General features: G+C 25.2%; 1 protein-coding gene across 1 annotated transcript in view; it reads right to left on the bottom strand.

Moving 5' to 3' along the window:
* Positions 1–3,961: 3,961 nt before the first annotated feature.
* The window catches only part of LOC100206792 (ras-related protein Rab-26), a 41,018-nt gene continuing 30,662 nt past the window's right edge, over positions 3,962–14,317 (bottom strand). Inside the window, exons 8-9 of the mRNA XM_065803250.1 lie at positions 6,899–6,975; positions 3,962–4,757 (exon numbers count right to left, since the gene is read on the bottom strand). Coding sequence (XP_065659322.1) covers positions 4,655–4,757; positions 6,899–6,975 — 180 coding nt within the window. The 3' untranslated portion in view covers positions 3,962–4,654. The remainder of the gene's footprint in view (positions 4,758–6,898; positions 6,976–14,317) is intronic.

Below are 14,317 nucleotides of genomic sequence, written 5' to 3'. Positions count from 1 at the left end.
ACTTTGCCAAATCCCATGCTGAAAAAGCATCAGTAAAAAGTAGAAAAAAAAACATTCAACAGAGGTTTAGAGAGGAGCTAAGTCTTATAGTTGATATGCCTAAACAGGGTTTTGGCAACACTAACGATGGAAAAACTGCCAGAAGAGCCTTTGAAAACGTTGAAACTTTCACTGATTTAACGGGAGTGGCAGTAGATGTAATTATTAGATTGATGACAATCCTAGTATCAGTTTGCTCCTGCTATGAGTTGAACTCTGAAAGTTTTGACCATTATTGCTATGAATTTTTTTCTGTGGGCGGTGCGCAAGAGCTCCTAAAAGATGCCTTCTACGAAAAATGGGTAACATTCCGTCAAAAGCTCTTTTAGTAGAGCACCGTTGAGCATTTTTAAAAGAGTGATTATAGAGCTCTACCAGGAGCTCTATCAAAAACTTTTAACATTAGATCATTCTTCATAATAAAAAATTAACATTGTTTATTTAGATGCATGGCATCACAATTCACGAATCTAAAATTTCATATTTGAAAAAAAAAATTAGCTACACGAGTAACTAATATAATTACGAAGATATCCGCTCCGAACATCAGGGTTCTTTATGGTATGAGCATAAAACCACAAAAAAAAAGCCACACGTTACTAATCTAACTGCGTGGTTGTTTTTTAATTTCTATTTTTGTCGTTAAAATAATAAAAAATTAACATTTTAATTAATATAGTATTATCATAGATATTACCACGATATTGTTATTTATATAACAAAATCTTTCACTTTTTTTGTTGAGGTTTCTTATTACCGTAACACTGTTACTTTATGCGGTTATACTTAAAATGGGTTATACTTAAGCGGTTATACTTAACACGGGTTACTTTATGCCTGAAGCTCCTTCTTTATTCTACCACTGAAAAATTGATTTTCATGCTTCTCCTGTTCAAACGCCCTTAAAGTAACGCATTTTTTTCTACTTTTTGATTTATATGTGGCAAACACTGTCAAGAAACCATAATGCCTTTGCCACACACAAAATAATATAACTGTTAGTTGGATGTCAAAAAGTAACTGAACTCGTTTGTAAAATTTACTGTGCAGAACTTTAATGTGATTTATTTTTATCTTACACACAACAGAGATAAAAATCTCAGAATTTGTTACTAACACTTTGAGTATTTTTTATATTATTTTTTTATTCAGTTTTGAAAAAAAAAAATACCTAACCTCATTTGAGTGAGTTTTTATTAAAAAATAATTATATATATGGGGGTTACTTTAAGCCGGACTTAAAGTAAACCCATATCATAATTAAAATCTCCAATCATTTTATTTACATTAAATGAACATACTTTTTGCATATTTATTTTGATGATATGATTTATTTCTTTATTTTATTTATTATTATTATTGTTATTTTTGTTATTATTATTATTATCAATGTTATTATAACAAATATAATAAATTTAAAGTCATTAATAGATATATATTTACATATTAAGGACTTAATTTTTTGTTTCTTTAGTTATTGTTTATATGTTTTTTTTATTATTATATTTTTTATTAAAAATATTATTATCATTATATTAATTAGAATTGTACTATTTACACTATCCCCTCACAAAACTCCCTTTTCATAGTTTTTGTAATTTTTCTATAATCAAATAAAGGAGAGAAGGATGGGGGAGGGGGGGGGGGCGGGTTTATTGATAGTTAAAAATTTATAAATCAAAACTAATATTTTTTGCAAAACTATTTAATTATAGTGTGGCTTGCGGTCAAATGCGCATTTTCTAACAGCTGTTTTATCATAATTTCTATAGGATTTAATATGTTGATATTAGTTTTATACTTTGGTGAGAAATTAACCAAAAGCTCAATTTCGACAAATTGAAATTTACTAGGTCGATGTTTTATATAGCCTATTTAAACTGAAAGTTTTTGTTTTTATCGGTGATTGAAACCTTTATCTTTTAATTTTTAAGGCTGATGTTAACTGATTTTTTTTATTTAGTTTTGAAATATAACTTTTTCGTTGATAACAAGTAAAAATTAATAAAAGATTGGGGGTAGGGATGGGGGGGGGGGGGCTCAATAAGCTCAGTGTAGTCTACAAAACTCAACAAAGTTGAGTTTTGTAGACAACACTAGCTTTAGCACTGCGTGTGAAGTACTAGTGGCTTATAACCAGCTGGAGGCCTACGGGGAAAATACTATTAAATCTTATGTCAAATAGCAGCTTGCGCAAAACATTGCGTATTACCAAAGTGGAATTTTTTATCGAACTACATGGTATTAACGGCATCTGAAATAACAAGTTAGATAATAAATCATTACAAATAACATTTATCAGTTACCTCGCTTGCAAGTGCTAAAGCATTTATTTAAAATTACGTTTATTATTATTATTTTTATTATTAGTTTTCCGGTCCACTTAAATTTGTCAGTCTGCTACTTTACCTGTCATTTTTTTTTTTTTTTTGAAACTTGTAACAACGATTGTAAAGATTTTATAAAATGACCTAATAAGTTTAAAAAAGCAAGCGTTTCGTGCGTGCTTATTAAGTAAATTCGAGCTTTTATTGAGCGGACAATCAACCAAAACATGCATCAGATCGTTCAGTTATTTTAATACCTTAAGTTTAATATTTAAGATGGTATGTAAAGGCTCTTTTTAGCAATTACTAAAAGTATTCGTTAATAATTGATCGACTATATTAATTTAATAAATATGGTTTATAAAAATCTATTGTTACCTTAGTGCTAAATATGTAGCAAATAAAATAGCATTTAGCTATATATATGAAGGGCTTATTGTGAAACAATGACAAGCCACAAAAACAAATATTTGAGAAAAATGACTTTTAAGTTTTATTTAAATCTATAAAATCAGTGTCTACAGTAAGATGATTTTATAATTATTGCTCCAATTTTAAGAATTATGCCTTATTATCTTTTTGATGAACCTACTGATGAACATCTTCCTGATGAACCTACTGATGGTGAAACATGTTGAAGATAAAAAATAGATAAGTGTTTTTACTAATTTATTATTGCTCTGTTCTTTAAGAACATTGAGCACTATATTTGTAGAATAAAATGATATAGTGTATATATATATATATATATATATATATATATATATATATATATATATATATATATATATATAATATGTAGCAAATAAAATAGCATTAAGCGGGGTAAAACGAGAGGAATATATTTCACAAAAATACGGCTGGTGCTTTAGACATGTCGCAACATTGGAACTATCTTGTTTTATCTCCGCATTTTTGAATTTTGAAATAAAACGATTTAAAAAAATAAAAACTTTAGGAGACATTTTATAAAAACATTTTATAACTTATGTTTTCTCCGCAACTTTTTATTCATAACTTAGGTTTCAATAGAGTAGAAAAACGTTATTCTGAGGTACATAATACCATCAATAACACAACTTTTTCACAAAGTGGTGATAAAACAAGATAATTCTAACGTCGCGATTCGTAAAAAAACGAGAATATTTTCAAACATGCTTTATTTTTTTCGAACGTGGTTTCCCGTTGACATTTAAAATTTTTAATAGCAGGCTTAGCTCGAACCCTTAAAATCTCCTTAGTTATTACTTTCCATTTTATTATGATTTTTTCTAATTACTGTGATTGCTTTATTACGTGATTCATTCTGCCGATGATAATGTTTAAGATCGCTTACTGTCGACGGTAATGATCGAGGTTTGCTTTCTCTCTCAATCCCGATGATAATGATTGAGATTCTTTTTCTCTTACTTCAAATGATAATGATCAAGATTTTAGGTAAACAAAGTATTAAATAACTTTATAATTTTTATTTCATATAACAATTACAAAGTTAGTGCTAACCTTACGATAAAAAAATTGCCAAAACATAGTCGCTTAAGTTTGTGTGTTGGAAATATTTTGATATATTTATATATACGTACAAAATTCATATATAGATGCATAGAAGTTAATGTAACAAAACAATAAATCCAAAACACCTGAGTACAATTAAAAATAAAAATAAATCTTATAATAAATATATTTAATAAATATCCCTTTTGTAACTTTAAATGTACATAAACCATTAAAATAAAATAAAAAATTGAAGGAAGAAGTTTAAAGAAATTTTTTATTTTTAAAAGGACAATTCTAAGAGTAGCTCAGGTTAAGAACGGTCATATTATTTTAACAAAATAAAACTTAAGAAAAAACAATGATTAAAAACAACTGAGCTTATATAAAACTTTAATTTTAAAATATAAACTAATGAAGAAGATAAATCATGCGCACAGTTTAAAAAAACAATTGAATAACATTGAAAAAGTCCAACAATCATCATTACTTGAAACCATTTCTCATTTTACCATCAATCAAAAATTTATTCCAAAGTGTTCGCCTACAATTTCATATTTCAAATGTTTCAAATGCATTCGTTAGTTAACTTTTTTTTCAAAACATCGACTCAAAAAAAGTGCTGGAAAACTCATTGTTTCTATAGAACTAATTTTAGATTAGCCTTGCATGGGTTATGCTGATTTTCCAAAAAGTGGTGCACGATATAATGTCCATCTCCCTAATCATAATATACCATCGTAATCATAATACATCTTCATAAAATCAATTTATGAAGTAAAATATTTCATATGTCAACCACAACAACCAGGTTTCCTTTCTTTTTCAGTTACATACTGTCCAATGTTGAAATGATTACTATTAAATCCATTGGCTTTGCTGTGACTAATTAATTCTCTAGGTATAAATATAGTAGTATCAGGTAACAAAATAAAAATTTCAAACAAGGATAACTAAGATTTATTAGTAAAATCAACATAAATATTTATTTTTTTATAAACACATAAATACAGAAGGCCTTTCATATAATCTTCTGCTGTGTATAAAAACTCTTATAACAATTATATAAAAATCTTTAATATTTAACTTCCTATAAAAGTTAAAAAGGAAGTAATTAAGATTTATACAAAAAGAAAAAAAAAACGAATTATAACAAAAGAACTTAATTCTTTTGATGAACAAGTTTTTTTATTTCTTAACTTAAATATTCATCGTGTCATGTCCATGTTTATGCAGATGAGATTCATATATAAGAAGGAAATTCTCATTAGATACTTTCAATATTGGAAATAAATTGAAAAAAAGTTCGTTTTTTACAGCGTTTGTAAACATGCTGATTAAATTTATCTGAGTCAGTACCTGTTCTGCATGAATAGATGTGTAAATTGATACTAAATCTCAGGTTGTTAGTTTTCTCTATATATTTTGTTTTTCCATCACATCCATTACATGATTTTTTTCTAATTATAAGACATTGATGTTTTAATATTCCATACTTTACCCGATGATGTGGTAAAATGGTTGACGAACTGAAGGTACTATGTGCCTTAGGTTCGTCAACCATTTTAGTCGATATTTACTTACAACGTTTTGATACGCATTTTAAAACCTTGCATTTACTGTTTAAAAAGACTGGTTCTCTATAAATACTAAATAAAATCTTTTGATGAACAAGCTTATTTATTTCTCTATTAAAAAGAGAAATAAAAAAACTTGCTCATCAAAAGACTTTATTTCTTTTGTTATAAAAAGGGTTTTTTGTTGTTGTTGTATAAATCTTAATTACTTCCTTTTTAATTTTCATAGGAAGTTTAACATTAAAGATTTTTATATAATTGTAATAAAAATCTTTTTTATACACAGCGGATGATTATATGAAAAGCCTTTCTGTATTTATAAAAAAATAAATATTTATATTGATTTTACGAATATACTTTAATTATCATTGTTTGATAATTAAATTGGTTTTTTTTTTCTTTTTTTACTTGATTATTTTACTACTATTTGTAAACTGATAGTTAAATATATATATATATATATATATATATATATATATATATATATATATATATATATATATATATATATATATATATATATATATATATATATATATAATAAACTATATATATAAATTTGAACTAAAATATTTAGAGAAGTAAATATTATATATAAATGTATATACTTATATACTAGTATATTTATATTATTTACTTTTACATCATCATGATCATCATCATTATTATTATCTTTATTGGTTAAGAATAAGGTGTACACACTGTGAGAACCGTGAAAAAGAATTTAACTAGAAAATTCGTAGAAGTTTTTTTCTATACTAATCTTGCAAAAATAACTAGAACAAGCTTCAAATCTTGAATCTCTAGATTCTGAAGCATGCAATCTAACCATTGCACCACAGCTGCTTATAAGATGATGATGACATCGTAATTATCATGTTATGATATTATGCTCTTTTAGTATTTATTCAATAGTGGCACTTCACTAATGATTGGCACAATTGATTACAATATTAAGATAATAGAAAACAGAAATGCAATAAGATTAAGTAATAGCTTGCGGTGCTAATCCTTGTTTTTTCAAAATTTTTTAAAATTTAAAATTTAAAAATATTAAAAAAAAACTATTAGAAAAATGCAACCCACCTCCTCCCATAAAAAAATTAGTGCCACAATTCCTGAATAGTAATTTAAGTAAATTTTTAAAATTTGATTAATTTTTTTTAAGGAATAATGATAGTAAAATTTTGACCATCATTATTCAATACATAAGATGAAATGAAAAATATAAAAATAAGATTTGAAGACTAATAAAACGATTTTTAATTCTCAAGATTGGGATTATTAATTATTCATAATAGCAACCTTATTTATTGACTATTAAACCTAGGTCATGGTTGGTTAAATTAACTAAATAAATTTAGTTTGAACCAGTTAAGAAAATTTAAGTGATAAAATTACTTATTTACAAAAACTAATAATATAAAATTATAGTAAATATCAATAAAAAAAATAAGTTACCTTGACACTGCTTCAAATGCTAGCTCTATGTTAATACCAGATTTTGCACTTGTTTCCAAAAATGGCACACTAAAATTCTAGTTTGTAAATAGTAAATTAAGTAAATAAAATTATAGCAAAACTTTGAATATTAAACAACAACAAGTCATAATAATGTGCATTCAGAAGAATACATATTAATTGTTAATATTACTATAAAAACAAACCCTTTAGGTACACTAAAGTATTACCTTATTGTAAATTTTTAATTTTTTTATTTTCACTCCATTTTTATCAATTATTATTTTTATTAATCTAAATATATTAAGTGCATATTAAGTACAAGAACACTTTAGAGAATTTCTGTCAAGAAAACTCACACAGCTTTAACAAAGCACTGTTTGAAGGTGTTACTGTATTAGAGGTTAGCACGAAAATATATATATATATACTTTTTTATTATGAGTTGAAAAGCGATAAAAAATCAAATTGAATTGCACATGATTTTTTAAAGAGAAATCAAATCTATTTGTTATAATTAAAATCACAAATTAAATTGTTAAATTGTTAATAGTTTTAAAGTATATAAAAGAACAATACAAATTTAAATACAATTCAATTGTTAAGATTAATAAATTATAAAAATTCAAACTTTAAAATGATTGACTTAATCTTTGAGCACTTCACAAAAAATCTTAAGTTGAAGGTACTTAAACTCTAACCCTCATCTACAAAGTAAATTCTACATCAGTCAAGACTTTAGCATCTAGTAGAAAATCTAGATCACAGACATTTTCCTCTTCACAAATTTTTTTTTTAAAAACATTGTTTTTCTGTATTAATAAATAAAATAAACACCTGCTTTTTAATTTGATTAGTAATTTGGATTTTTTGTGTTTTTTCTAATAACCACCAAAAATAGCAAGAATAATAATAAGTATAAAATTTGATTGATAAAATTGGATTTCTAGAACTTAAGAAAATATTTGACAATCTTTAATCTTTGCAATTAATTTAAACTTTTTGAAAAAATTGTAGTATGCCACAAGAATAAATACAAAAAAGAGATTTAACCATAAAAAGTTGAATTTCAATTAGTTAGCAGTTAATCACAAACAACCTCATCGCAATTATCTAAGTAAATAGCACAACCATACTTAATTGCCAGTAATTTCTTATCTAAATTTGCTATCAAAATTTACCGCATAATCGCATTGCAGTAAAGCCAGTGCTTAGTTCTCACAGTGCTAAGTTATAGTGTGATTTACTTTTTTTATTTGAGTTTTTAGTTGTACATTAATTTTTTTAATTGAAACAGAAATATAAAAATGTAATTATAAAAATTATAAAATAAGATTTAGAAATACAGAAACTCAAAAAAACCAGTTTTGTGTTTAAATTTAGCAGTTCAAGTTTTTTCTCACCAAGATGTGTGAAATTAGAATCTAGAATTAAACACACTAAATAATTGCTTGCTGAGAATTTGTTCAAAAGCAATGTAATTGAGATTTCAGTAACATTTTAAAAAAATTCACAAAAAAATAATGATAATAAAGGAACTATAATTTTCAAGGATTATTAAAAGAAAAGAAATAATATTCCAGTTTAGAAAATTAGTTATTTAAAAAACTTGGTTAATGAAAATAGAAGTTACATTCTTGAGAAAAACCTATATTAGTATTATCATTAAACATTAAAATGGTGTGCACAATAAACTAAAAATTTTTATAAAACTAATGAAAACGGCTATCGATCTAAATAGATTTCGATAGAATTTTTAATAACTTTATTATATAAAAACCTAAAATTTTGATTTTAGCTAATTTCAATATAAATAAGAATACCTTCTCTATACCGTATTAAATTAAAATAAATACTCCATTAAGTTTGAATAAACTTTTACATATTCTATTGACATTTTATTAGTATTATTCCATATTTTACATACTAATGCTTTTACATAAGTTATAATAAACATGCATATCCATAGTTTTTAATAACCAGGCTTATCCCCTTTAACATTTTATTGGCCAATTTATTTTAAAATATTGCAAACTTAAATATTGCATTAGTAGGGTAGCAGGTAGATTAGGCAGCAAAACATCATAATTGTATATTTTGTGAAACTAGTATTGGATTCAATAAGTATGGTATGATAAAGTTATTTATTTTACAGATTTAAATAAAGTTCACTTGAATTGAAATACAATATGGATGCCTTTTGAACAACTAAAAATATTATTTATTTAAAAAATGGGTCAAATCTTATAAAGAAGTAAAACTAGTGTTTTACAAATGTTATGATGATATTTTTGCGGTTTTCCTCTCAAAAGCCAGGCTCTTTTGTTCTTGGATTGCATCAACAACAAACATTAACTATTAACATGGAAAAGGAAAACTCAAAAATATATTTTTTAAACATAACATTATGAAAATCAAACAGTTCAACAATTACAACTGTTTTTCATTAAAAGAAATTTTCTGTAATACACCAACTTTTACAGCTTTAGATATAAAATAAGTCTTAAAAGTAAAAATGTTTAAATGATTATCCTTTTAAAATTGACAATACTATTCTTGGTCTTTGTTACAATATTAACAACCCTTTTAAAGTTTTGAAATTTAAAATGTGCCCATTTTGGATAATAGAAAAAATCCACAATTCTTACTTAAATAAAATTAATTGTGATGTTCTTTTATCACCTAAAGACCTAACAAGCTCTTAATATTTTAAAATTCTTTTGGTAAAATATCTGATCTAACAAAGTGAGGATTGCACACTATCAAAAAACAGTAACAGGTAAAAAAAGTCATTTATTGTAAGGTTGGTATTCACTTCACTAAAAGTGTCTAACTTTTTTCAGGCAAATATCACCTGGTAGATTTCAAACCATTTATTGCCTCCAAATTTATTTGTCCAAGATATAAATACTGTTATATTGGCAAAACTATTCGCTACTTAAAGAGAAAAATGTTTGAACAAGGAATGAAAACTCTTTTATTTATAAGCATATTTACTCAAAAGAAAGATGTTTAACTATAATTATAGAGATGAGTGTTTTGGATTGTTCCAGTAACTAATTAGAAAAAAAATTAAAGAAAGTGTCCAATCAAATTGGGAAAAACCATGAATAATTACACATTTTGTGCTAAGAAATTTTGGAAATATTTTTTTTCATTGTGAAGTGGGTCATTTATTTTATAAAATATTAAAAAATAAATGCTTATGAAATAAGTTTGATTGAAATATATGGAACTTTTTGAATCGAATCACTTTGCTGATTTGGTACAAAATTTCAAAGATTCCCAGGGCCCCAATATAAATAGAAATATATCTATATATTGACAAACTTTGCAAATCAAACTTTTTAATAAAAAAAATGTTAACATATAAAAATAATCTTAAAGTTGTTAAAATAGAATTTGAAATGAGTGATGAAATGATTGCTAAATTAAACAGTTTTAAGACCATAAAAATCTTTAGTTCACAATTAAAATGGTATTTAAAAAAAAGCCCGAATTTTGATCACCCGGAAAATTATTTGAATGTCTACTTTTCAATTTTTATTATTTCTGCCAACCAGTGATGATGATGATGATGATGATGATGATGATGATGATGATATATATATATATATATATATATATATATATATATATATAAATATATATATATATATATATATATAAATATATATATATATATATATAAATATATATATATATATATATATATATATATATATATATATATATATATATATATATATATATATATATATATATATATATATATAGATATATATACATATATATATATATAATATATATAAAGAACTCTTATATGTTGTCGGAAAGTTTTTTCCATATTTTGTTGACAAAAAGTAAAAATTAAAATGCAAGGCCAGAATTTTTTTTTATTTATTGATAGACTGCCTGCCCCAACCAAACCCTCAGTCTATGTAGCAGCACTCCCTTGCGGGTCAGGCTAAAAAATAGTAGATGTAGCAGCACTCCCTTGCGAGTCAGGCTATAAGATAGTCGATATAGCAGCACTCCCTAGCGAGTCAGGCTATAAGATAGTCGATGTAGCAACACTCCACGCATGATTTACAGTAACAAAAAAAAAAAAAAAAATATTTTATTAAAAAAATTTCAAAAAAAAACATTTTATTAAAAAAAATAAAAATAAAAACATTGTTAAAAACATTGTGGTCATGTATATATATATATATATATATATATATATATAATATATATATATATATATATATATATATATATATATATATATATATATATATATATATATATATATATATATATATATATATATATACATATATACATATATATATTAGGGTAGGTCAATTTTGGTATGTAAGTACCGCTAAACAATATAAAGTTGGTTATTTATATGTAAGTAACTTCGTAAAATACTTTTCGCTGTTTTATAAAATTTATTTTTCTTTATTTTTTAAAGCACGCATGTATTGTATTTTGTTTGTAAACAATATTTAATTTCGTAGTCTTTAGTAAAGTCTCTGACTGCTTATAACTTAACGCCAAAATATCAAATTTATAAGCGGCTAATGAATATTTCTTAAAATATACTTTTTGATTCGCCCGAGTCTATACAACTAGATTTACATGCTTAACTGTTTTATATTTTATAAATGTTACTTTTGTAGAATGATATAAAGTAGTTAAAATAGATCAAAGTGAACAATAAGCACGTTTTACTAGTAAATTAGTATACTAATTGAAAAAAATATTGTTATCAAGTAAGTTACTATTTTGTGCAAAATTAAAATAGTTTAGTACTTTAATAAAGTGTTACTAATTTATTGCAAATAATGTATGTGTCTCGTAATAATAATATGAACAAAGTATTTAGTTTAAAAAAATAAAAAATGCCAAAAATAAAAAAAAGGCCCCATACGCGATTGAAAAGTGAAGAGAATTACGGAGGTTACCCTTGTGATTTAATTACAACAGATCCAAGCACATACAGACAATTAATTCAATTTTATTACTTTTTAGTTTGTTCTGACATTAAGCCAAAATTTTGGGCAATTGTTAAGCGTGTTTCATGTGTTTTAAAATCTATATGGTTATCTGTCAATCCAAAATTACCTTTAACAAATGATAAATCTATTGAAACAAAAATAAAAATCTATTTACAACTGTAAAAAACATAAACCGCAAACACGCTAAAGCAAATATCAAACGAAACCTAGATTCTAAACTAGACAAACTTTACATTTTAGTGGACCAATTGGGAATTTTAGTGGACCAATTGGGAAAAGATGCTGTGAAAAAATTCATAGACAACCTCAAGTAGAGTTTGAAACAATTCAAACTTCTATCACTGAAGGATATATTTCACATGAGATATTAAAAGATATTAGTCATGATCAAAGGCTTCTTTACTAATATTGTAAAGGTATTGGATTAGGTAAAGTAGAAGACATATGGGCTAATTTAAAATAGGTCTAATGAATCATGCTCGATGGTTAACCCTTTCTATACAAATTCTTTGCTTATACACTTGAGATATTTCTCCAAACCCAAGCCTGAAAACGCTTACCCATTATATTGTTAAAGTTTATGCTCCATCATGATTTCAAATAAAAATTTCTTCCAAATTGCAAGATTCCCCCAAGATTCTGTTTTTCACTATTAATCAATTGAATCTTATTAAGTTTGATGATGTAAAAATAATTGTAAAAACATTCAAGGTAATGCTTTCTGTTTGATACCTGCAAATTTTCTCTACGCAATGGTTAAAATTAATGACGAACAGATCAGGACTCTCGGATTTGAGACAATACTGACTCTAAGGAAACAGTAAACTTTTTAAAATTAGTTTTTATATTTATAATTTATCAGGGATCTGTCTACAAAGCATTTTTAAAAATGTATTGTGCTGTATTTTATTATGTTAAGTTTTAATTAAGGTTATTAATTTTTTTTGTTTTTCGCAAGTTTTTTGCAAGTTTTTTGAAAGTAACGATGTTTTTATTTTCAGAAACAAAAGCAGTTATGGAATAGAAAAGAAAATCCCTCAAATAAATTGGAATTCTATGAGCTGGATATCTCTTATTGATATTGCTGATCTTGTTTATATCGAAATGGAGCCACCAGCTTCAAGAGTTTTTCGATTAAGATATTTACACATTCATTAAAAATAAAATTAAGCCTAATATTCAAGACCTCCCCTCTCTTTCCCAGAGCGTTGTGAGATGTGTCAAATTCGTTTCTGAAGCTTCTAACACCGTAAATGGATTTGAAGCCAGGCATAAATCTTTACTAACAAAATTACTTAGCAGAAAAATGTGTGAAAGGTTTTTGTCAAAAGGTCAATATTCTCAGTCGTACGACGATTTATTTGTTTAACTTGCATGTTACATTCTTGAAATAATTTTTTTTTAAGTTTAATATTGCTTTTTAAATAACTTATTAAACTAATAATGATTATTTATTGGATTTATTGAGCGTTTAATGAGATAATCGATGTAAGACTACAAGTAAAAAATTTATACTTAAATACAAATTGGACTTTTAACATTTTTGCTTAATGAAATGAAACGATAAAACGTATAAATGATTTTAAATGGTGTGTCAAACTTTTTTGATTGAAATTTTGTCTGCACGTATTGAAAAGTATGAAACCACAAGCAAAAAGTTATTATTTTTATACCAGATGTTGATGAGGGTACTTCTAAATTTTGATCGCTAATCTGCAAGCCGCTGTTTGACTAAACACCTTCAACTTTTTATTTTTTTGTTTTACATTAATATGACATATAAATACAACTTTCAGTACCATAGCCGTTACGATTTAAAAAAAAAAGTGAAAAATCGACCTACCCTAATATATATATATACAGAGTTGTTTCGACATAATATGTCTGGCAGATCTGTCGACATATTTTCAGACATATTTTCTGCCGACATAAAATATGTCCCACATATTTTCTATCAACATATTTTGACATAATTTTATGTCTGAATTATTTTCTGCTGACATAAAATATGTCAGACATATTTTCTATCGACATATTTTGACATAATTTTATGTCTGAATTATTTTCTGCTGATATAAAATATGTCAGACATATTTTCTATTGACATATTTTTATGTCTGAATTATTTTCTGCTGACATAAAATATGTCAGACATATTTTCTATGGACATATTTTGACATAATTTTATATCTGAATTATTTGCTGTTTGATATTCTTGAAGAAAAAATCAATCTAACAAATTTATTGCGCATTTCAACTTAATTTACAGAGTTAAGTAAAAATAGTTTAACAAATTTGTTGCTTTTTTGCAATCAATTTATAATTGAAGGTCAACAAAAAAAAAATTTTTTTCTGGTGCCGAGCAAACAATTTGTATTTTGGATTGCATTTCACATTTTGATTTTAAATA

The sequence above is a fragment of the Hydra vulgaris genome, chromosome 08 (genome assembly GCF_038396675.1).
Source record: "Hydra vulgaris chromosome 08, alternate assembly HydraT2T_AEP".
In the NCBI taxonomy this organism is placed as follows: Eukaryota; Metazoa; Cnidaria; class Hydrozoa; order Anthoathecata; family Hydridae; genus Hydra; species Hydra vulgaris.
Note: the sequence above shows the minus strand (reverse complement) of the source record. Positions and strands in the feature narration are given on the sequence as shown.